The 26,985-nt window shown below is 34.9% G+C and overlaps 1 protein-coding gene across 3 annotated transcripts in view; it reads left to right on the top strand.

Annotated features, from left to right (window-relative positions):
* The window catches only part of LOC134257224 (uncharacterized), a 34,664-nt gene that overhangs the window by 2,771 nt on the left and 4,908 nt on the right, over positions 1-26,985 (top strand). Inside the window, exons 5-13 of one of the 3 annotated variants that reach the window (XM_062739867.1) lie at positions 193-383; positions 534-600; positions 717-814; positions 2,441-2,617; positions 2,937-3,005; positions 3,120-3,293; positions 8,481-8,551; positions 16,133-16,181; positions 16,313-16,376. In XM_062739867.1, coding sequence (XP_062595851.1) covers positions 193-383; positions 534-600; positions 717-814; positions 2,441-2,617; positions 2,937-3,005; positions 3,120-3,293; positions 8,481-8,551; positions 16,133-16,181; positions 16,313-16,376 — 960 coding nt within the window. The remainder of the gene's footprint in view (positions 1-192; positions 384-533; positions 601-716; positions 815-2,440; positions 2,618-2,936; positions 3,006-3,119; positions 3,294-8,480; positions 8,552-16,132; positions 16,182-16,312; positions 16,377-26,985) is intronic. The other 2 variants (XR_009989875.1, XM_062739868.1) reach the window with 2 other exon arrangements.

Below are 26,985 nucleotides of genomic sequence, written 5' to 3'. Positions count from 1 at the left end.
GTTAGACACTTATTCCTCGTATATTAAATACCGGTAAATGTGTAAAAGTTAAACAGTTATTCCTTAAATAAATGTGTTATATATGACATAGTGAGATGTACTTGATTAAGCGGACTGTAACTTCGTTCAAAATCGCTAATACACCACTAAATGTAAATTTGTTTACAGTATTTGTGATAATTATTTATATAGGAAGAGATACGGACGGTAGCTTTAATGTACAAATGTGTAATGTTACTGGTGAGAGCTGTTCAATTCTACTAGCAAATATAACAATCAACTACACAGACTGTGTCAATCCAACAGAACGGTTATGTGAAAAAGGCACAGAAGAATTCAAACACAACTTCATTAAAAATAAACTTAATAAAACCTTGCAACTGGTGAGTACTAAACGCTACGCTTACGATTAATAAATTTTTTTACGTGCTGATAAAATACATTCAATGTTAGCTGCAGGTTTCATTTTTTCGATCCTTTAAACTTTTTATCGTTATTATTTTATATTTCCCCCAAAATTTTGTTTTATTTAGCTGGATGTTTGTAACAGGCTGGATAAAGTTATAGACGCAATAAGCAAGAAAATGAAAAAGACGGACCGTAAGTTCTATTTATTTTGTAAAAACAATACGTGATTATTCATATTGAAAGTCGGCTCCAAAAAGTAAAGATTCTTAGAATAATTTTGAATAATTTTTTTTTTTTGGTAATTTTAGTTGCTCCAGTCATCCAACCTGGGTTTTTTTTCAAGGTGAACTTGAGTATGTCTGAGAAGCCTTCATACAACAAAAGTTATATAGATACCTATCACAAAGTGAGTGGGATTTAAATTTTGAAGTTTTTAAACTGAGCATATCTAAAATTATTTTGCTACATGTAGTAACTGTAAGTTTCAAAGTGCTATTTTATGAATACCTTTTATAATTCTTTTTCCCAACGTTAATAAATAAGAATGAGACTTGTTTATACCGGAAGTCAGTTGAAAATAGTGTTAGTCTTTAAGGTTTCTTTCATGTCACGTGACGTCATATTATTGGATCAATTAATAACTTTGTTCACTGATTAAATTAGCTGCAGAACTGTACATGTACGTTGTAGCTCTCCGGTAAAAAATATTTTGACAAATCTATCTTTCAATTTTTTTTTTTCGGAGAGCTACAGTTTTGCAGCTATAATCAAATACAATACACACTTTCTGATCTTTACCCTTATTATTACCTTTCTTTACTTCCTTTTTAAAAAATTGAATTCTTTATTTTTAACATTTTTTTTGTTATAAAAGAGAGCCGGGACAAAAGAAATGGGTATTTTAATCAGCTACCTGCAAGTCAGTCACTATCGGTTTTCATCCGTCGTCCACAGTGCCTAAACATTTCACTATTTTTACCTGCTTTAGAAACACTAAAATACAAGAGATGTTTGAAAACACTTACCCCCCCCCTCCCCGAAATAACTGGAAATTTACCAAGTCCAGGGGACATAACTACCAAAAAGATTGACTAGTTTGTACCCAAAACAGAAATTGTCTGTCTATTAGATATTTTAATGATAAATCTGTACATCAAATTTCATTTCAATACGTGCAACCTCTACAAAGAAAGTGAACGGAAACTGCAAATAATTGGAATTTTTTCAGAGTTCAAGGAACATAACTCTACCTTTAATGGTTCGACAATACCCAAAACAGAGCTTGACCTAGCTTTTTTAATGAAAAATCTGTATGCAAAATGTGCAACTTCTACAAAGAAAGTGAACGGAAACTGTAAATAATTGGAATTTTTCAAAGTCCAAGAGGCATAATTTTGACCAAAATGGCCCGATCGTACCCAAAATAGAACTTAGCCTAATATTCTTTTAATAAATCTGTTAACAAATTTCTTTTCAAAATGTGCAATCACTGCAAATTAAATGAATGGAAATTGCATATGCAATATTCACAGATAGCAAAGTGCATTGATGAAATTTCTTTTGAGAAACGAATTTTCCTTCAGTTAAAGGTTCTGGCGTGAGATCTCGAGGAGTGATTTCTAGCTTCGTACTGTCCCATGTCGCCCGCGTGGCAAAGTGGTTGGTTAGGACGTCGATCTGCTTTAAAATTGCGTAGTAAGGAGTCGATCCTTACGATGCAGATTCGAATCCCACTGTGGCACGTGGAGACTGGTCCTTCGGATGAGACCCTATAAACCGAGGTCCATTATCGCAGTAGGTGCTGGCACGAAACAGGTTCTTCACTGCTCAATGGTCCTGAGTGCCGGGCATAGAAGAAAATTTGTAGCTTTCCATCGGCAAGTAGTGGCGTCTCCATATGAGGGAAAATTTCTCGAGAGTGACGCGCGTTCACGACATAAAATTACACAATCTAACCATTGGTATGTAACATGTCTATTAAAGGTTCCTCAAAACGCTTACATATCATGACAACGGTCTTGTTTAATTTCAGGGAGACGTATTTTGGCATTCTACTCTGGAGAAATACCCCACTGAATGCGTCAATTTTGATAGAGATAAAAGCACTTCAAAAATGTTGTACCTATGGATTTCCAAATATGGTATTCGGAACTTCTTAAAAGGATTTCAAAGACACGGAATGCTTCACTATATGATAACGGCAGAAAACGTAAGTAGATACCTCAACTTGAAGTTCCCTTTTCAATGAAAGGCTGGCAGAATTTTAAATAGTCCTTCTACAGATCACTGCATGAGAGAATAGTACTGTAACAGATAAATCTTTTTTTCTTGGAATCTTAAAAGCAAATTTAAAACTGTAATATATACTACATGTAGCTGCACATTTAAAAAATCAAAATCTAGAGTTTCTGTAGATTTTTTTTAAAAAAAGAATTCAAATAAATTTTTCTCAGATTTTTAATTCTTATATTGAAAAGAAAACTTAAATAAATAAAAAGGTTAAATATAAAGGTACTGTTTCCTATCAGTTAAACGCTGGACACGGATTGAACACTACTTGTGAAGTTGGAGTTTGTGTTGGAAGGCTTGTCCCCTCGGTAAATAGGACTGTACATTCTCTTGTTCGTGTTAGTAAATAAAGAAAACTTATTTTTTAAAATTAAATCAAAACTGCAGCTCTCGGGAATTAAAATATTTCATTTGGATTATAGATAGCAGAAAAATATCCAAATTGTTTCGTGGACCTAGACTGGTATAGTCTGAAAACACCAAACGTTACATTCGAAAAGAATTTAGCCGTTGTTAAGGGGGAAATTGTTATGTTCGTCAATATCAGAGACCCACGACCAAGTGGCCATACCACTCGAATTGCAAAACTTAATGGGGTAAGGTTTACAACATATTTACATGTATTTCTACAGTTAATAAAAGTGTACTTCGCATGTGAGTTAAACCTATATGGGGTTTCTAAGCAAAATAATCTCATTAAAACCCATAATTGCTATACCTACCGCACAGAAAAAAATTAAAACTCGTTTTTTAGGCCTAATTCGTTTTTGGTACTGACGACATGCGATAGCCATTGCACATTATGACCTCATCAACCTCTACTACACAATTTCATAAGGAACATCAACAAAATCGCTTCGGCGAAAGGGTATACCTTACTGTGTTTACAAAAACAAGGTATAAATAAGACCCTTTTCCTGTGACATATTTTGCCTAAGAGTTATTCCCCTTAGACGCCATCTTGTAGGGCAAAGTAGTGAATTTACCTCTGAGCAACCAATTTTAAACATGCATGCAAGAAATATATGGGGGAAAAAATCACAATCTTATAATCATGAATTAATAGAGGCTTTAACAAACGTAAGACAAAAATTAATTCATCATATAACTTTTTAATAAAATTATATCGAAAATTATTTTAATCGTTTTAAAAGAAATACGGTAAGATATTTTTACACAAATCATTTTGAAGAGAATTATTAATTTTGCAAAATTTTACATTCACCAGAAGTTTTTGGTCTTAGTCGTAAGTTCTTTTGTAAAACGGGCCCCAGTATAGCAAATTGAACTTGGTTGAATAATGAAGGGATCTGAGAATGTTGCCCTACAACATGGCGGCTAAGGGAAATAACTCCTAGACAATATATGTCATAGGAAAAGGGTCTATAGACACAGAATATTCCAAGGATATAAGGTGTTGCTGCACAAATGTCGACAATGTAAGTGTTGAGTTACTGTTCCTACAGTTTTAAGTTGAAACTAGTGCTAATTGTAACGGGAACCGTTACAGATGTTCCCCAAACGCTCCCCAACTCCTTTTTGGTGCCATATTCCCTGTAAGCTTCATTAAATAAGACTAACTCGATTTATTTGAGACTTTAACAACGTTTACCCAGAAGTGTACAAAGTTCATTCAAATTTTAGCATTGCACGTGTGCGCATGTGAATGCATGTGCGTAATGACCATATCATCTTGTCTACACAATCTATATATTTAAATATACTAAATATAATAAAGTATTTAATTCAAAAGTATTAAAAAGATACGCTCATTCAAGTTTTTTTTTGAGTTTGCTCATTTCACATGCACGCACGTGCATACATGAGCATGGTGACCATATCTTCTTGTAGATGTCCGTTACATCTAAATATGTTTGGTTGAAATCCAAGGGAGTTATAGCTGTTAAAGTTTCAGTTTGAGCGCACGTGCATGCACGTGTATGCATCTGCATGGTGACCATATTTTCTTGTAATATTAAATTTGGTTGAAAATCAAGGGAGTTATAGCTATTTAAAGTTTAAGCCAATCAGATTGCAGCGCACGTGCATGCACGTGTTTTCATGATAATTGCTATATCATGTTGTAGGATATACTAATGCATGGCTATTTTCAAAATTTCAAAGGATTTCGTCAAAAAACAAGAAAGATATTGAGACTTTATAGCCAATCAGAACAAAGCGCACGTGCATGCGCGTGAGATCTTGCTATTTTGACCATGTATATTCTCTATGCTTCTAATATGTCCTTATATTATAAGTTTCAAAATATTTCATCAAAAATTGTAAAAGTTACGCCTATATCAATTAAATCGGTCATTTCACATGTTGCACGTGCACGCTCTTGCAAGCACGTGCGCGCAAAATGACCTTCGTTCCGCAAATCTACATAACATGTCTACTGACCCTAAAAACATTTCACCTTAGTCGGATGTATAGTTTACACAAATTCCCGGACAAAAAAGTACCCAGGAAGAAGAAGAAAAATAATAATAATAATAATAACTAGTGCTAATTGTAACGGGGACCGTTAGATGTTCCCCAAACGCTCCCCAACTCCCTTTTGGTGCCATATTCCCTGTAATCTCTATTAGATAAGAAATACTTTATGGAATTTAGACTTAATCAAGGTCTTCCCAGAAAAATACAAAATATATTTAAAAATAGGCATTGCACGCGTGTTCATGTGCATATCGACCATATAATCTTGTCTACACTATCTCAAATTTTAATATACTTAATATTAAAGCATTTAATCCAAAAGTATTAAAATATTCACTCATTCGAGTGTATTTTTAATTTTACTCATTTAACGTGCACGCACGTGCAAGCACGTGCATAATGACTACACTTTCTTGTAGGCGTCCTTTATATTTATCTATGTTCTAAATCCCATCCTGTTTGATAGAAAAACAAGGGAGTTATAGCCATTTGAAGTTTCAGCCAATCAGATTACAGCACACATGCATCTGCGTTATTTCATAAATTTTTATCTTTATCGTATTGAAGGATATCTAAATGAATGACTATATTTTAAAATTCCAAATATTTCATCAAAAAACAAAGGAGATATAGCCATATAAAGTTTCAGCCAATCAGATTGCAGCACACGTGCATGCGCGAGATTTCATGAGTTTTTTTCTATATCATATTTTAGGATATCTTAATGCATGACTATGTTTTAAATTTCAAAGCATTTCGTCAAAAACAAAGGAGATATAGCCATATAAAGTTTCAGCCAATCAGATTGCAGCACACGTGCATGCGCGTGATTTTATGAATTTTTTTCTATATCATATTTTAGGATTTCTTAATGCATGACTATGTTTTAAATTTCAAAGCATTTCGTCAAAAACAAGGGAGATATAGCCATATAAAGTTTCAGCCAATCAGATTGCAGCACACGTGCATGCGCGTGATTTCATGAATTTTTTTTCTATATCATATTTTAGGATATCTTAATGCATGACTATGTTTTAAATTTCAAGGCATTTCGTCAAAAAACAAAGGAGATATAGCCATTTAAATTTTCAGCCAATCAGATTGCAGCACGCGCGCATGCGCATGCTTTCATGAATTTTTTTATATATCATGCTGTAGATCTTCGTAATGTAGGACTATGTCCAAAATTTCAAAAGAATATGACAAAAAACAAGAAAGATATTGAGACTTTAGTTTCAGCCAATCAGAGCGAAGCGCACGTGCATGCGCGTGAGATGTTGCTATTTTGACCATGCCATCTTGTCTATACTACTAATGTATCCTTACATTATGAGTTTCAAAAAAATTCATCAAGAAAAAGAAAAGTTACAGCAATATCCATTATATTGGTCATTTCACGTGTTGCACGTGCGCGCTCTCAAGCACGTGCGCGCAAAATGACCTTCGTTCGGCAAATCTACATAACATCCCTACTGACCCTAAAAAGGTTTTACCTAAGTCGGATGTGTAGTTTACAAGATCACTCGCGGACAAAATTTTCCCAGGAAGAAAAATAATAAGAATAATAATAACTAGTGCTAATTGTAACGGGGACCGTTACAGATGTTCCCCAAACGCTCCCCAACTCCGTTTTCGTGCCATATTCCCTGTAATCTCTATTAGATAAGAAATACTTTATGGAATTTAGACTTAATCAAGATCTTCCCAGAAAAATAGAAATTATATTTAAAAATAGGCATTGCACGCGTGTTCATGTGCGTAACGACCATATTATCTGGTCTACAATATCTCAAATTTTAATATACTTAATATTAAAGCATTTAATCCAAAAGTATTAAAAAATTCACTCATTCGAGTGTATTTTTAATTTTACTCATTTAACCTGCACGCACGTGGAAGCACGTGCATAATGACTACACCTTTTTGTAGAAGTCCTTTATATTTATCTATGTTCTAAATCCCATCCTGTTTGGTTGAAAAACAAGGTGCCATTTGAAGTTTCAGCCAATCAGATTACAGCACACATGCATGCGCGTGATTTCATAAATTTTTATTTTTATCGTATTGAAGAATATCTAAATGAATGACTACATTTTAAAATTCCAAACATTTCGTCAAAAAACAAAGGAGATATAGCCATATAAAGTTTCAGCCAATCAGATTGCAGCACACGTGCATGCGCGTGATTTCATGAATTTTTTTCTATATCATATTTTAGGATATCTTAATGCATGACTATGTTTTAAATTTCAAAGCATTTCGTCAAAAAACAAAGGAGATATAGCCATTTGAAGTTTCAGCCAATCAGATTGCAGCACGAGCGCATGCGCATGCTTTCATGAAATTTTTATATATTATGCTGTAAATCTTCATAATGTAGGACTATGTCCAAAATTTCAAAAGATTATGACAAGAAACAAGAAAGATATTGAGACTTTAGTTTCAGCCAATCAGAGCGAAGCGCACGTGCATGCGCGTGAGATCTTGCTATTTTGACCATGCCATCTTGTCTATACTACTAATGTATCCTTACATTATGAGTTTCAAAAAAATTCATCAAGAAAAAGAAAAGTTACAGCAATATCCATTATATTGGTCATTTCATGTGTTGCACGTGCGCGCTCTTGCAAGCACGTGCGCGCAAAATGACCTTCGTTCGGCAAATCTACATAACATGTCTACTGACCCTAAAAACATTTTACCTTAGTCGGATGTGTAGTTTACAAGATCACTCGTGACAAAATTTTCCCAGGAAAAAAAATAATAATAATAATAAGAAACAGAGTAAAAACTTTGTTCCCCAACTTCGTTTGGGGAACATAATAAGAAACAGTAAAAACAATATGTTCCCCAACTTCGTTTGGGGAACATAATAAGAAACAGAGTAAAAACAATATGTTCCCCAACTTCGTTTGGGGAACATAACAAGGTAAAAAGCCACAGTCCAGTGTAAGTTTCCTAAAATTGTTATCGATTGAGAAAGTGCATAATTAGGATTTGTGCAGCTATTTTCTTAACTTTTTAGAATATTATCCTTAATATTATATATTACTTATTTTAAGAACTACGATGTCATAATGTGAACTAGCTCTAACATGCTGTGTATACTAAATATGAATCAGAAATCAATTTGAACTTGTCTTTCTCTGTATATTAAATTTACAACTTGATACATTTTCATTAGCTCATTTGCATAGAAACGCCGATATTTAGCCTTAACTCACAGACACTGACTACAAGGTGGACATTTACATTTATAAAATTTAAGTTTGTATTTATATGTATATAATTCATCTTTAAGCTATCGTCAATAACAATGGAAAATTATTTTATATTATTTTAAGGATGTGACATTACGGCTCAAATTATACATCACAAATGGAACTAGAATACAGGGGACAGTCGTCGCTTTTGAGTAAGTTTCATGAACATCTGTAACATTGCTAGTCGTTTAGTAAAATTATAAACTGAACAATTGTGTGGATTTATTTTATTTTGATCAAGGATAAATTTTTCTAAGGAAGACATGCCGTTCATTATAGCCGTAGAGTCTAGTTATTTAAATGTATACTGTAATATTATCGTAAAAAATAACTTTTGAGACTACCCCTATTGCCATACTATATATTGTACTGTGTGTGAAGTCCGTATGATTTTTGTACTTCCGTTTTTGATGTTAATACACGAGGCAGAATTCAGGGTTCTTATTTTTTCCAACCCATACTTTACAATTCTACATGGTGTCAAAATCATGGAGGGAATTCCACAGCCACAGCCCGTAGTAGAATGGGAGTCCACAAACTTGCCTGAGGCTTGGAGAAAATTCCAAGAACACGCACAGTTATTTTTGACGGTCCCCTAAAGAGTAAAGGGAGGAGGAAAAGTGCTCATACTTGCTTCTCTGGGTGGGAGACAAAAGTAGAGACATTTTTAATATTTGGAATCTCTCATCAGATGACAGTAAAAAATTAAAGACTTTAATATATGATCGATTCAAAATTCACGTGCAACTAAAAATCGATCCAGTGTTCGCCACTTATAAATTCAATAAAGTGGTTCAGGACAGCGCCACATTTGATCAGTTCATTGCTAAACTCAAATTACTAAGTAAAGACTGTGCGTACACCGATAGCGGTGAAATGATCCGAGAGAGGATCGTGTTCGGTGTGTCATCCAGTAAGATACTAGAGAAACTCGTTAACGTGGGAAAGGAGGCTCTTACTTTTGAGAAGCCATCGAGATTGGCCAGAATTTTGAATATTCCCTAGAGCAGATCAAATCCATGGGAAGTAACTCACCCGAGTTCCACGCCATCCGTGCGCAAACCAAGCAGAAATCAGGACGTGCGGCACAATCTGGTGGAGACAGAATCACTTACCCAAAGCAGCATGGTACCCAGGTAACTGTGGTAGAGATCATAGTGATACAGGTTTATGCCCTGCAAAGGGGAAACAGTGTGATAAATGTAAAAAAAAAATGAAATAACTTTGCAGCTGTGTATAGATCATCTGCTTATGTTACGGTCAGTGAGGTAACCACACAACCAGAATATGGGGGAGGGGCAGATAGTGATTGTGATTTTAGTATTGATAGCATTGGAGTCTCAAAATCTATATACCCCTCATGCTAGCCCAGACCAAGCATTCACGTATTTACACATAGGTCCAGGTCGGGTCCCTGTAAGATTTAAGATAGATACCAGGTCCCAGGTTAACTTCTTACCAGTTCGTCAGTTTAAGGACATTGGTACAGTGTACTCTTGGCAGTCTGCGCAAAGCAACAAAAGCGACAAGCAAGGGGGTACTGAGGACCTATTCTAACTCGGATCCCCACAGGGCAAGATGTTTTTATCGGACTATTATTTGGAGAATGCGAAATACGCATTGATGAGAATGCAATACCTGTAGTCAGCTAGAGCGTATGGAAAATTGTGGTGCTATAACAAGAGTCACAGAGCCTACAAAGTGGGTCAATTCCGAGCTCCGGGAAATTAAGTTTGTTTAGACCCCCGCCATTTGAATTCGGCTATATTGATTCGGCCTCAATACCCCAATGAGAACGTCGGAAGACATAATTCCCAGTTTAGATGGTGCTCGATACTTTTCAAAACTTGACGCTCGTTCCGGATATTGGGCAATGAATTTGTCCGATAAGTCGTCATTTTTGACTAACTTCAACACGCCTTTCGATAGCTTCTGTTATCTTCGGATGCCATTTGGCATCAAGTCCGACCAAGACGAGTTTCAGCGCAAAATAGACGAGATTTACGACGGACTAAATGGAGTCACTACACTTGCTGATGATATCCTTGTCTACGGCAAAACACGCAAAGAAGGGCGTGAAGCTTAACTCCCACAAGCTTGTTATTGGCCTTACTGAAATGCCATACTTTGGACACGTATTGTCTACAGAGGGTCTAAAACCTAACCCGAGCAAAATCGCTGCTATCCGAGATATGGAACCTCCGCGTGACCTTAAAGAACTAAAAAAGGATCTAGGCATGATTGACTATCTCGCCAAATTCTCTCCTAAAATATCTGAAATCACGCACCCGATGCGATAGTTCAATATATATGAATAAGTATGTATCTTAGTGTAGTCTACTTGTGTGCTAAGTTATATTGAAATCGGGCCAAAAACAGAGAATTATGCATCTTAGTGTAGTCTACTTGTGTGTCAAGTTATACTTGACTGTAGGAGGAGTAGCATTTTGAAAGAATGTCACAGAAATTTCTATTTTTAGTAACCATGGCAACATCGTTCATCGAAATCAAAAACCGATAAACAGAATTATGTATCTTAGTGTAGTCTACTTGTGTGCCAAGTTGTACTGAAATCAGACCAAAACTGTAGGAGTAGCAATTTGAAAGAATTTCACAGAAATTTCTATTTTTAGTAACCATGGCAAAACCGTTCATCGAAATCAAAAATTATGTATCTTATTGTAGTCTATTTGTGTGCCAAGTTATATTGAAATCAGACCAAAACTGTAGGAGGAGTAGCATTTTGAAAGAATGTAACAGAAATTTTTATTTTTAGTAACCATTGCAACATCCTTCATCGAAATCAAAAACCGATGCACAGAATTATGTATCCTAGTGTAGTCTACTTGTGTGCCAAGTTGTACTGAAATCAGACTTAAACTGTAGGAGGAGTAGCATTTTGAAAGAATGTCACAGAAATTTCTATTTTTAGTAACCATGGCAACATAGTTCATCGAAATCAAAAACCGATACACAGAATTATGTATCTTAGTGTAGTCTACTTGTGTGCCAAGTTGTACTGAAATCAGACCAAAACTGTAGGAGTAGCAATTTAAAAGAATTCCACAGAAATTACTATTTTTAGTAACCATGGCAATACCGTTCATCGAAATCAAAAAACCGATGCACAGAATTATGTATCTTAGTGTAGTCTGTTTGTGTGCCAAGTTATATTGAAATCAGACCAAAACTGTAGGAGGAGTAGCATTTTGAAAAAAATGTCAAAGAAATTTCTATATTTAGTAACCATTGCAACATCCTTCATCGAAATCAAAAACCGATGCACGGAATTATGTATCTTAGTGTAGTCTACTTGTGTGCCAAGTTGTACTGAAATCAGACCAAAACTGTAGGAGGAGTGGCATTTTGAAAGAATGTCACAGAAATTTCTATTTTCAGTAACATGGCAACATCCTTCATCGAAATCAAAAACCGATCCACAGAATTACATGTACATGTATGTATCTTAGTGTAGTCTATTTGTGTGCCAAATTGTACTGAAATCGGGTGTTGCTAAAACGCGGAACGGAAAACGGAACGGAAAGCGGAATATATTATTTTGGATTAAATCACTTAAAATACACAAAATTTATCATAAACGATATATTTTGTACATATTCAATCCCCCACTATTAAATACAAGTTGATTTTATCATGCTCAGTCTCTTTTTTTACGAAAATCGCTAACATATAGCAGTCACCTAGAATCGAATTTGAAAAGGGGGGATAAACGAACTTGAAAAGTATTTGACAAGCAATAACACAAAAAGAAACAATTGTTTGATTCGGGAGGGGGGGGGGGTAAAACACAAAAAGAAAACAATTGTTTGATTCGGGAGGGGAGAAAGGTTCCAATTCCAACATCTTTCAGTACTACTTTTTTTACACTAACTTACTACATTAATTAAATTCACAAAAAGTGTGAGGATGTCAACTTAAACGAACATTTCCGTAGTAAAAAGGTTATGACTGGGGGATCAAATATTTGATATCTAAATGAACCATGAAAGAGAAAAAAAATGTAAAAAAAAAAATTATGATAATACGTTAAGGGCAAACCTTTACGGCAAGCTCGAAGAAACATCTCTTATACACACTGGTTGTTAAAATTTTATTCAAAATAGAGACATTTTCTATATATTTAAATTCTGGAAAGACAAAGTTGGAAAACTTTCATGTCATTCAATGAAGTTAAATTCTGTTTGCGGTATATATGTGTGTATGTTTGGGTGAGGGGTGGTGTATATGAATGACCCCGAAAAAATGAGTTTGTTTTCCCACTCATTGGAAAGGTCTGAAAAGTTGTAATAGGTATGCCCCCCTTTTTGTGTCAAAAATATACATAAAGTTTAATAAATCAATTTCTAATGTGACTGTGGGCCCCTACATAGACCTGAAACTGCCACTCCCCCTTTCATGATTCGCGAATTCGACACTGCGCGTGCATAATCTGAATATCATAAATAGTTATTTTTGTCTTTACAGACATTGACATTGGAAACAAATTGAAAGAAAGGGGGGGGGGGGGGGGGTCAGTAAAAATTTTCCGACATACAACAAATTTGACAAACCAAAAAAAAAGGGGGATATGTCCTTTGCCCAAACACGAAAATCCTATTTCGCGTGTGTGTGTGTTGGGGGGGGGTCGAATTTCTTTCAGTACCATTTTTTCCACGGAAGTTGTGTATGACTGATGAATATATAACAGTTTACAATAAATTTTTATCAGAAATGATTTTTACAACAAGAATATTGCTTTTTTATCTGATTTATATCGAATCCGTGTTATTTGTTTGACAAAAATTTTCCGTTTTCCGTTCCGTTCCGCTCTCCGTTCCGTTTTCCGTTCCGCGTTTTAGCAAAACCCACTGAAATCAGACCAAAACTGTAGGAGAAGCAATTTGAAAGAATTTCACAGAAATTTCTACTTTAAGTAACTGTGGCAACACCGTTCATCGAAATCAAATACCGATAAACAGAATTATGTATCTTAGTGTGATCTATTTGTGTGCCAAGTTATATTGAAATCAGACCAAAACTGTAGGATGAGTAGCATTTTGAAAGAATTTCACAGAATTTTCTATTTTTAGCAACCATGGCAACACCGTTCATCGAAATCAAAAACCGATACACAGATTCATGTATCTTAGTATAGTCTACTTGTGTTCCAAGTTATATTGAAATCGGACCAATACTGTAGGAGGAGTAGCATTTTGAAAAATTGTTTACAGACAGATAGACAGATGGACGGGCGCACTACTATCGCATAAGTTCTTCTGGTCCTATCAGTAGAGCTAAAAATGAAGATGCCACCAAAAGGAAACGAGGGGATCTGTCCAACTCCAGTAGCGTATCAACACCAGTACTGCAATCATTTTCACCATGAGTCTCTCCTGTTAGGATTAGACTGCTATTCGTTCTAAAGTCCTCAGAAGACCCCTGAATCTAGTTGCTAGAATCCGAAATGCATTGTCTTCCACTCTACTTCCCCCATTAAATCTATAATTATTGTAAAATTTAATCCTGTCTTCTCTGGACATTTTTCTTTTGCTGTATGGTTTGATGAGGTTGTTTAGAAGAGGAAAGGCATCATCTCCTTGGATAAAGAAAGGCATGTCCTTGAGGTCATCAGGGCATGAAGTAAGAGGACAAAGTGGCGTAGTCCTAAACTAAATAAGTACATAGTTATGTTGAATAAGGCTGCCTCTTCCAAAACCGTGAATTCCATGGCCCCAGGGTTAGGGGTTCTTTTCAGATTATTGTGCTATAGTGTGTCAACTTCCTGTTTGTCTGTGTGTCTGTCCGTTCCATACATAACAAATTTTCGTCGCAGTTTTCTCAGGAACTACTCATCGCAGATGCTTTAAATTTTATCACAATCTTCTCTGAGGCATGCCATACGGTGGGATACATTTTTCTTCAAATCCGATGTCAATTTCCTGTTTGTCTGTGTGTCTGTCCGTTTCATACATAACAAATTTTCGTCGCAGTTTTCTCAGGAACAACTCATCGCAGATTGTTGAAATTTTATCACAATCTTCTCTGAGGCATGCCATACGGTGGGATACATTTTTCTTCAAATCCGATGTCAACTTCCTGTTTGTCTGTGCGTCTGTCCGTTTCATACATAACAAATTTTCGTTGCAGTTTTCTCAGCAACTACTCATCACAGATGCTTGAAATTTAAACACAATCTTCTCTGAGGCATGCCATTCGTTGGGATACATTTTTGTTCTAATCCAATGTCAACTTCCTGTTTGTCTGTGCGTCTGTCCGTTTCATATATAACAATTTTTTGTCGCAGTTTTCTCAGGAACTACTCATCGCAGATGCTTGAAATTTTAACACAATCTTTTCTGAGGCATGCCATATAAGACGTTCAAGGCCGTTGAACAACCTCGAGTCACCAAATATCTAACATGTTTTTTTACCACCTAGCTTGATTCATACAAACTTGTGACATGCATCCACCAAAACAAGAAGTGAAATTGAAAAGAAACATTTATAATTAAAGTATACACTGCCACTTTGATGTGGTTTCTTGGTAGAAATGTGTTTCCCATCCAGGGCGCCAACAGCATTCCATATCTGCTGAAACTGTACAACTTAGGGTTTCCATGCTTCAGGGGGTCACAGGTAAGCTAAACAACTTGATTTTATATGTTTTTACAAATGTCTGGTACACTTCTGGGTCCATTTATGAGATACTAGACACCACATCAAAATGCATACGCAAGTGCCCGATAGCTACCCGGTATATCCAGTGGCAAAGTGTGCTGCCTGATCCTCAAGTGACTGTCCAGAAGATTAGAAAAATGGCCGAACTGTTGTCTTCTATTCTCTGTGAGCCAAGGTCGCACCAAAATGTGCTTGAGTGCAGGTCTTCTAACCATTCTTTGACAGGATTGTTCATGGTTGTATATAGTACATGTATATCTGTTGTTCTTCCTCTTCTTCGATACCAATAGCACATGAACAAAGTAGTATTTCAAACACCACATTGTCATCAACCTCATTTCTGCCATTCTTATTGATTGTTTTTGTTGTGTTTACTTTTTCCATAGATTAAATAAAATGGATTGTATATAAACAGACTGTTAAAAATTATATCTGTCGGGGTACAATCGTAGCTGAAAGCGTGTTTCATTTTCATCCCGATCGTGAAAAACGTTGCACTGAACGTGTTGTTCTATCGAAATTAGCGCAAGGGGCCGTGATGAACGTATTATATCGTAAAAGTACGTATTTTAACATAGAAGATCATTACAAATCGGAGGCTCAGAGCGTGATATCCGTAACAGATCGAGGTCCTTTTTTCAAATAAATCTCGATAATCCTATTGGAACGTAATTCTTATCTGAACGGGTAGTCACATCGTCAGAGATCGCGTCACATGAAAATAATCCATCGTCACCATATACCGCACCAAAGCGCATGAAATCGTATAATGAAAACGCACCTATATATGCGCATATCCTCGTATGATATTCAATAGAAACTCTGCGATCAGCTACGAATGATATAGCGTGGCATTATTAACAAACCGTACGACAGTTGGAACGTAGCATTAGTAAAACAGTGCAACCAGTATACATAAACTTCAGAATCAAGGAGGCTATTTTTTAAAATTTTATTGCCTCAAATGATTTTTTTAGTTTGCACTCTCCAGTAATCAAATACAATTAGATTGAAAATCACTTGTACTAATAGACATCATTTTTTAAACTCTTTAGTCCATATATGAAGAATATTGACGTTGATCCCAAAATTACAGGATTCGATGTAAGTTAAACATTATCATTCAATATTATTTTCACAGCATAAGTAGTATTCATTTTATACTTTTTAAAAGAATATATACTGATACATGTATATTGTAATAATTAGTATAACTTTCATTTTATTTATTCAAGGAGCAGACGGTAAACTTTATTCTGCTAGGAGCAGTTGTAGTGACAGCGGAACCGAAACTAAATGGTGAGGTTTTGATTGGAAGCTCCAAGATTCAATCTAATAAAGTTAAAATACCTGAAACAGTTCACACATACTCGTTCCCATTTTTGATGTATATAAAATATTGATAGTTTTTAATCAATAGCACAGATAGCTTGGCTTTATATATTATCGCAGAAATTAATATGTTTCTTGATTATATTAGTGTAATAAGCGGGCTAACAAAGAATGGAAATTTTGCTCGATACTCCGGCATTATTATTATAGATAGTTAGTTTTCACTTGACCTAAATTTAGCAAAAGTTACCTCCCGTTGGCAGCCGTACTGGAGGTCCAAATGCTCATATTGCATCATTGTTCAAGCAATTTTAAATTTTTATATTTGCGATTTTGATTTAGGAATCATTATTTTACTGAAGTATATAATTTTTTGGAAGCCTCCTTTATTTAAAAAAAAATATTTAATAAAGATTTTCCACCAAATATTTCTGCTATATTTTTTAAAACTTGATAAGACAAAGAGGACAACTCACCGAGTCGACCTCCAATATGGCGACCAACGGGAGGTAACTTTTGCTAAATTTAGGTCCATCGAAAACTATCTATTATACCCCGCCCCCGCTTGAAAAGTGAGAGGGTAAATATAGTTATCAGGATGTCCGTCTGTTACGCTTTAGGGTACCCACCTCTTATCCGCAACTCCTCTCATACCACTGAATGAAATTTGATAAACTTTCACAGAATCTTTATTACATATTGCCATTGTGACCTCCTATTTTACTTTTTGACCCGAAACATATTTTGGAATTCCTATAGCAAAACATGGATACTGCCATTATATTTATAAAGTAGGCTGTGTCTCATTTAGTGAGCTCATTGCTCACAGTACCTCTAATTTATCTTATTATCTCTCTACAATATCTGTAGTACATAATTATGTATATTCACAATTGTTGAGCTTAGAAGGAAATACACACGCTAATATAACTCTCGATTTCCGGGGATAGACGATATTTTTAATTGAAAATGGACTTTCAAGCATCACCATATTTTGAAATAGTCTCGGATATGATTAAATGTTCCTTTTAAACTTTTCTTATGGTTTCGGCAAATATGAATAAACATAAATATATGTATAAAAAATATGTTTTAGTTGTAAATAGCTTTGAAATCGGTGAAAAATAAGCATGTTTGTCGTTTTTGTCAGTAAACATACTAGTACCCCCCCCCTCCCCCTGTGAAACACAAAAAGCTTTGGTAAGAATTTGTGAAACAACAGTCCATTTTACCTGTAAAAAGGAATTTTTGAGTCAGGGGGGATGTTTTACAAATATTTTCCGTTGATTTCTACAGTGAAACTTTTTATTTCATTAAAGCCCCCACATGGGGTATGTTAGTACAACAAGAACTTAACAATTGAACAAGTAAGCATGTGAACAGTAAGATGATGAACAAGAAAAAGATCTTTGATATGGACATTACTGATGGATCTAAAAAAAAAATGAAAAATAAATTTTACATCGTATGAAGTTCAGGCACTAAATGTTTTAAGAACAGTTTTACAAAACTTTGCTAAACCTGTTAGTTCATATATATCACAAGTATTCATCAAATCATAAAAAGATATTGTGTTTGGGTTCATGTAAATATTTTTAGGTATAAATTTCTGTCTTTCATTTTTTAAAAAAAGGAAACTTGAATAAATAACGAAACTCATCACCAAGTTCGTTGTTATTTCAGAGGTTACAATTATGTCTCTCAGATCTATAAATACTATAAAATCTATCAGCTTCACTTGGCAAGTTATGACTGACACAACGAAATTTACTTGAATATAATATAAGATCATTTGGTAACATGTTTAAATAATTTTCGAAACCAAAATTACACTTGTACATTCTATAGTGGAGGTATTTTAGAGAATTAATACATTTACATTCCAGTTTTGATAAAATTATTTTTTAATGTATTCTTAACTAACGCACCAATTTTGCATGATTTATCAACATACTGAGCATTTCACATTAGGTCCCAATTACAATCATATAAAATATTCTTAATTTCCATAAGCAATGTTGAATGGTAAAGACCTTTTAAACTAAACTGATACAAAATTGAGTACAATGTGAAAGAAATTTTCTCATTTTTACCACACAGAATCTTTTTCCAGAAGCTAGCAATTCTAGACTTTACTAATATACTAAGTGGTATTCTACCCAGCTCTCCATAAACAATACAATAAGGAGTAATCTTTTTAACTTTCATTTTTTTTTTTTACAAAATTCCATATGAAAGGATTTTAAAATGTTAAAGTTTTCAAAACCCCATACTTCTTCACCATACAACAATATAGGTACAACCATAGTGTCAAAAAGTTGCATTTGCATATCAATAGGTAAATTTAATTTCCTAGATTTTCTAAGATCAACATAGTTACATAGCTTTTTTGGCTTGTTGAACCAGATGTGATTTTGCATCATTAAAAGTACCTTTACTAGAAAAAATTATTCCATGATACTGAAAATTTCTAACAATTTCTAGTTTTTCACCATTATAGGTAAAATGTAAATAATCAGTGTTCAGGTTAGAGCGAGAAAAAATAACTTTTGTTTTAAGAGAATTAACTTGCATCTTCCAAGTTTGACAGTACAAGTACATTACATTTAAAGAAACCTGCAGTTCAGCAGCTGACTCTGCTAAAATAACTGTATCATCAGCATACAACAACAAATACAAACGTAAATAGACAGTTATCTCATCAGTATATATCTAACAAGTGAACTGCCGTATTCATATCTACAAGACCATTATAGGCATGTGACATAAATTCAATCAAATCATTAAGAAAAATGGCAAACAAAACAGGTGATAAATTTTCACCTTGACGTACACCAATATTTGAAATTAAAAAAAAAAATTGATCAAGAACTACATGTACCTTGTCTTACACAAGACTTTGCATTACTGTACATACGAGGGTTGTCCCAGGCGTAGACAATGTTTATACCTTTTTAAACATGAAACCAATACATGTACTAACCAAATTTTGCATAGATATGCTAGTAATATATTCAATGTTCTTTAAAATTGTGAATTCTTTATTATATATCTTTCATATTAAAAATAGACGATTTATATGAAGGTCTATAAGGTCTGTCGGCACACAAACAAAATTCGGAATAATTTACGCATATAACTATTCTATTTGCTTTTATTTCTTTAGTACTATGTAAAACATTGAACTCAAATTTAAATCAGTGAAACCAGGATCAAAAATTTAACAATTTGTCAAAATTTCATATAAATAGCAACAGAAACAGACGCTTGGTGTCATGACTTTCAGAGTGTTGTTGGAATTGACTTTGATGAAAATGACGTCGTCAAAGATGTAACAAATTGTTTTGGATATGGTTTATGTACATCAGAGACGGGGGAAAAAGAGTAAAGAAGTGACTTACACATTAGATTTTAATAGAGAAGTTATTTTTAAATAGCATGAGATTCAATGAGAGTTTTTCCTCAATACCGAAAATGGTTACAGCATGTAAGAAGTAGAGTAATGTTTGTTTAACACAGACAATGGGGAACGATCTTGGCCACGTACGACGTCAATGTGTATTCTCTGCTACCTACAATATTAATGTAAGGCAATCTTTCGACTAAATTTCGACTGAAATTTGAATCTGCTTAAAAAACAACAAAAACGGACAGTAGTGAATTTAAATAAGTCCATTAGTCAAGAGTCACTGTGGTCTTTCACTTAAAAAAATATTAAATGTTAACAGACGCGTCTGAAGCAGAAAAAGAGATCATGACGTTATAAGAAACATAAATTACGCTTGCTTTTCGCCCGCCGATGTACACTTAATGCATTCTTTATTTTAGAATAATTTTATTATTTAATGTGATATCATCATGAAACTTGAAATACATGATCATAAAATGTTACTTTTTGTTATGAAAAGGAAAGAAATTTAATTTAGCAAAGAGAAATTAAACTGTTTTCCCTGTCTACGACTTTTTGGGACAACCCTCGTATTTTGTATTATTTTTAACATGTTTCCATCTACAGAATATTTCAAAATTTTTTGCCATAAAAAGCTCTTCGTACAGTGTCAAATGCTTTACGATAGACAATAAAAGCACAATATAATTTTCAACCTTTATGTAAATACAAGTCAATTAAACATTTAAGGTTAAATATACGAGGGACGTTCAATAAATAATGTCATCGGGGCTCGGAAAGAAGCAAAAGACGCTTTTTAATGATTTAATCTTCATAATTTTACTTATTAATCTCTTTTGATTATAATAGATGTCCGTTAAAGTTTTTATTAGCTCACCTGAGCCGAAGGCTCAAGTGAGCTTTTCTGATCACATTTTGTCCGTCGTCCGTCCGTCCGTCTGTCAGTCTGTCCGTCCGTCTGTCCGTCTGTCTGTCCGTCTGTAAACGTTTCACATTTACGACTTCTTCTCAAGAACCACTGGGCCAATTTTAACAAAACTTGGTACAAAGCATTATTTGGTAAAGGGAAAATTAAATTGTGAAAATGAAGGGCCAAGTCCCCTCACAAGGGGAGATAATCAAGAAAAGACAAAAATAGGGTGGGGTCATTAAAAAATCTTCTTCTCAAGAACCACTGGGCCAGAAAAGCTGAAACTTATGTTGAAGCATCCTTGGATAGTGTAGATTTTAAATTGTAAAAATCATGACCCCCAGGGATAGGGCGGGGCCACAATGGGGAATCAAACTTTTACATAGAAATATATAGGAAAAATCTTTAAAAATTTTCTTCTCAAGAACCACTGGGCCAGAAAAGCTGAAACTTATGTGGAAGCATCCTTAGGTAGTGCAGATTCTAAATTGTTAAAATCATGACCCCCGGGGATAGGGCGGGGCCACAATGGGGAATCAAACTTTTACATAGAAATATATAGGAAAAATCTTTAAAAATCTTCTTCTCGAGAACCACTGGGCCAGAAAAGCAGAAACTGATGTGTAAGCATTCTTAGTTAGTGCAGATTTAAAATTGTAAAAATCATGACCCCCGGGGATAGGGCGGGGCCACAATAGGGAATCAAAGTTTTACGTAGAAATATATAGGAAAAATCTTTAAAAATCTTCTTCTCAAGAACCACTGGGCCAGAAAAGCTGAAACTTATGTGGAAGCATCCCAGGGTAGTATAGATTCTAAATTGTTAAAGTCATGACCCCTGGGGGTTGGGCAGGGCCATAATGGGGGATCAAAGTTTTACATAGCAATATATAGGAAAAATCTTTGAAAATCTTCTTCTCAAGAACCACTTGGCCAGAAAAGCTGAAACTTATGTGGAAGCATCCCGGGTAGTGTAGATTCTAAATTGTTCAGATCATAATCCCCGGGGGTTGGGCGGGGCCACAATGGGGGGTCAAAGTTTTACATAGAAACATATAGGAAAAATCTTCTTCGCAAGAACCACTGGGCCAGAAAAGCAGAAACTTATGTGGAAGCATCCTGGAATAGTGTAGATTCTAAATTGTTCTAACCATGTAGGGTGGGGTCACAATGGGGAATCAAAGTTTTACAATGTTGAATCAAAGCATCCTATGGTAGTGTAGATTTCAAATTGTTTAAATTATGATCAGTTGGGTAGGGTGGGGTCACAATATGTATAACAAGGGGGAAATCTGGTAAAGAACGGAATGTTCAAAACTTCTCAGGTGAGCGATGTGGCCCATGGGCCTCTTGTTTAATTTCTGATTGTATTTAGAACACATTTTTGGGTATGACCCTTAGTATGCTGGAAAATAGCAGATCCAGTGATTTCCTGGACTTGTGTTTTTTTCTTTCTGAAAGGTGGTTTTTCAAGTTTGGAAATAGAAACAAGTCAAGAGGTAAAAGATCTAGCGAATATTGTTAATGTGAAAAAAATATTAACTTTCTTTTTATCCCGAAAACCCCTTTACTCTTCAGGGGTGTAGGGTTTGGACGCTGTCATGAAGAAATTTAATGTAGTGGATTCCTTATTCTAGGTCCTTCCTCTAATAAACCTTTCGATTTTTTTGCAAAAAGATTGCTTTCTAGACTCCTCCAAAAATTAAACTGTCTCCGCGAATACGAAATTGAACAACAGTACCACTAATATTTAAGAAAATTGCATATAAATCTGTCTTTGTGTCTTCCTTACCTTTGCTCTTGTCGGACCATTGCTGTTTTTATCAAGTACATTTTATGGTAAATTTTGTATTGAGTGTTTTAAGCAACAGATCCATGTTTCATTATCCGTTTGAATATGAAACAAACTTGGATAACTACAGTTACTGATATTTTAAAATAATTGTTAAGACATTCCTACACGCTGTCGTTTTCACTCATTTTTAGCTCTACTGGTCAGAGACCAGAAGAGCTTATGCGATAGTGATGCGTCCGTCGTCCGTCCGTCTGTCTGTCTGTCCGTCTGTCTGTAAACAATTTTTCAAAACGCTACTCCTCCTAAAGTTTAGGTCTGATTTTAATATAACTTGGCACACAAGTAGACTACACAAAGATACATAAAATAGTGCATCGGTTTTTGATTTCGATGAATGGTGTTGCCATGGTTACTAAAAATAGAATTTTCTGTGAAATTCCTTTAAAACGCTACTCCTCCTACAATTTTGATCTGATTTCAATATAACTTGGCACACAAGTAGACTACACTAAGATACATAAAATAGTGCATCGGTTTTTGATTTCGATGAACAGTGTTGCCATGGTTACTAAAAATAGAATTTCCTGTGAAATTCCTTTTAAATGCTACTCCTCCTACAGTTTTGATGTGATTTCGATATAACTTGGCACAAAAGTAGACTACACAAAGATTCATAAAATAGTGCATCGGATTTTGATTTCGATGAACGATGTTGTCATGGTTACTAAAAATAGAATTTTTTGTGAAATTCCTTTAAAACAGGGTGTTGCTAAAACGCGGAACGGAAAACGGAACGGAAAGCGGAACGGAACGGAAAACGGAATATATTATTTTGGACTAAATCACGTAAAATACACAAATTTTATCACAAACAATACATCTTATACAAATTCAATCCCCCACTATTAAATAAAAGTTGATTTAGTCATGCTCAGTCTCTTAATTAGGAAAATCGCTGACACAGCAGTGACGTAGATTCGAATTTGAAAGTGTGTGTGGAGGGGGGGGGGGGTTTACTTAATAAGCATTTAACAAGCAAATTTAAAAAAAAAATCAAAAGCAAAAACTCGGGAGGGGGATAAGTTCAAACTCCAACATCGCTCAGTACTATTTTTTTACACAAACTTACTACATCAATTACAATATAAAAACAAAAAGTGTGAAGGTGTCAATGAACATTTCTTTAGTAAAAAGGTTATGACAGGAAAAGAGTGGGGGGGGGGGGGGCAAATATTTGATATATAGTTGAACCATGGAAAGAGAAATAAAATGTAAAAAAAATAATAATAATTATCAAGATTATGTTTAGGGCAACCCCTTCCGGCAAGCTCGAATAAACATCTCTAATGTAACACTGGTTGTTATTTTATACAAAATAGAGTCGCATTCTATATATTTAAATTCTTTATTGATAAAGTTGGAATACTTATCTTTGATAGATTTAGGGTAGCAATCTTTACATTCAATGAAGTTAAAGTTTATTTGTATGCAGTACATGTGTGTGTGTGTGTGGTTTTCTTTTTTTTTTTGGTGGTGGTGGTGGGGGGGTAAATGAATGACCCCGTAAAACATTTGATTTGTTTTTCCGCTCATCGGAAAGGTCTAAGAATTTGCACAAGCCACCCCCCTCTTTTGTGTCCAAAATATACATAAGATTTTATAAATTTATTTTTAATATGGCTGTGGGCCCCTACCCAGACCCCAAACTGCCTCTCCCCATTTCAAGATTCCCGGATTCGACACTGCTTGCATAATCTGAACGTCAAAACTAGCTATTTTTGTCTTCGCAAACATTGGCGTCTGAAGCAAATTGAAAGGGGGGGGGGCTTAGTGGAAGAGAAAAAAATTTCCAACATACAAAAAGCAAAGAAAAAGGGAAATACGTCCTTTGCCCAAACACGAAAATCCTATTTCGTGAAGAGAGGGGTCGCGCTTTCTTTCAGTACCAAATATTTTCCAAACACTATCACTTAACCTTCCTTGATCTAATCTGCGACGTGCCTGTTGAAAGTGTGTGTGGGGGGTGGGGGTGGGGTTACGCTCTAATGTTCATTGCCTATATTATGGTTACATTTGCAAAAAAGGAGGCTCCCCGGTTCCGACGCTTTTGACAAATATTTATGAATGTACACACTAGTAGTCTTTTTTCCTTCTGCCTATTTCAAGAAATATCTCTTTTTAATGAATGAGCTTTCTTTTAGAAAAAAAAAACAATTTGTATGAAACGATCAGATGAATTTAGGACCCTGAGTCTATTTAGTATGTATTTTATAGACCATCACTTGTACACCAGTTCTGAGCGGAGGGTGTGTATAATTCATGAATATATTATAGTTTACTGTAAATTTTTATTAGATATGACTTTAACATCAAAAATATTGCTTTTATATCTGATTTATATCGAATCTATGTTATTTGTTTCACATAAATTTTCCGTTTTCCTTTCCGTTCCGCTTTCCGTTCCGTTTTCCGTTCCGCGTTTTAGCAACACCCTTTAAAACATTACTCCTCCTACAATTTTGATCTGATTTCAATATGACTTGGCACACAAGTAGACTACATAAAGATACATAAAATAGTGCTTCCATTTTTGATTTCAATGAATGGTGTTGTCATGGTTAATAAAAATAGAATTTTCTGTGAAATTCCTTTAAAACTCTACTCCTCCTATAATTTTGATCTGATTTCAATATAACTTGGCACACAAGTAGTCTACACTATTATATATAGAATAGTGCATCAGATTTTGATTTCGATGAACGGTGTTGCCATGGTTACTATAAAAAGAATTTCCTGTGAAATTCCTTTAAAACGCTACTCCTCCTACAGTTTTGGTCTGATTGCAATATAACTTGGCACACAAGTAGACTACTCTAAGATATATAGAGTAGTTCATAGGTTTTTGATTTTGATGAAAGTGTTGCCATTGTTACTAAAAATAGAAATGTGTGAAATTCCTTTAAAACGCTACTCCTTCTACAGTTTTGGTCTAATAGCAATGGCTTCTTTTCTCATCCTTTGTTATAAGCACAAACCAGTAGAGCTACAGTCTCAACAGAGACTTCTGGTTCAAAATATGGGGTGAGCTTTGAGTACCAAGCTTTTTTACCATCAAACGTTTCTTTAAAACATTGTAAACTACTCCCGATATGATATATATTAAATTTGCTATGTGTCTGACAGTCAGTCATACATCATCAGATATTATTTGTTGAAATTGGGCAAATAGTACATAAGTTGTTATAATTTTTGTTGGCAAGGACGGTGCCCATTTTTGATGCCAATTATAGACTTTTTTATCATTGAAATCCACTTGCTTATTTGTCTATAAAACAGGCATTGGTTGATGTATGTCACATATTTCAGTGAAAATTTCTTTGGGATTTTTAACATGTTTTACAGCAGCTTTAATGAAGCTTTTATTTTCACTCTAGTTTACTGATTCTTTACCATTCATTTATAATGCAGTGTCTCGAATAGCCCTTGTTTCCCAGCTTCTCACGATGAAACTATGTGATGAAAAGTGGTCACATAAACTGTTATCAATTCATTAAAGATTCAATAATGGGAGAAAGTCTAGCTTAATGTCATATGATTTCTATGTTGTATTTCATCGAGCTAATGACATTATTTATTGAACGTCTCTCGTATGATCTGTTGTGTTGTAGCCTTTTCTAAACCCTGCTTGTTCTTTATGCCTAGGTCACATTTAAGCCGATGGTCGGGCGACTAAATTTTTCTGGTCTTGTCGGCTGAAAGAGCAGGATCGGCCGACACAGCATGGGGCGACACGGAGCAGTCACATTATTTCCTAGGGACACCGATGACTTGGATAAATAACACAAAAAATCTTTTTTTTCTTTAGAAATCAGCAATATTTTTTATAGATCTATATTCAGTTAGGTGACGTGAGTAATGTTTGCAAGGCAAAGTGGCAGAATCTTACAAACTTGTGACTCAATGTTGAAAATGTGTGCAAAATTTGTATGGAATTGCATAAAAACGACAAATGGTGCAAATCGAAGCAGCAAAGAATGCTTAAGAATTCTTTATATCTTACGAATTAATTATTTATGTTATTTCCGTTTTAAAAAAATTATACCAATTAATGCATCAAAATGTTGTTTGTGTTATGTATCCTTATTAGGTTCAGTATTCACAAGTCGGCCAATCGTCGCCCGATCATCGAGCTCTGAGCAACAGTTTGATTTTCACCGTCGGCCGAAATTTTCAACAACCTTATCGTCCAACGACGGACGACCGACTTAATAAACTGACCACCGATGGTCGGACGATGATCCAAGGTTGGTCGACGGATAACTGTAATTGAAGAAATCGGCCACCGACGCATGAAAAATTATAACTTGGACCGATGGACACAAATTTGGTCGGCCGACTAAAAAAGAGGTTAAAATCGGGCAAGAACAACGGCCGATGAACTGCCGACTGTCACCCGAAGAAT

Source organism: Saccostrea cucullata, unplaced genomic scaffold (assembly GCF_032062105.1).
Source record: "Saccostrea cucullata isolate Sc308-1 unplaced genomic scaffold, CSIRO_AGI_Scuc_v1 ctg913, whole genome shotgun sequence".
Lineage (NCBI taxonomy): Eukaryota > Metazoa > Mollusca > Bivalvia > Ostreida > Ostreidae > Saccostrea > Saccostrea cuccullata.
The sequence above is the reverse complement of the archived record's forward strand: the minus strand, read 5'-3'. Positions and strand labels throughout refer to the sequence as shown.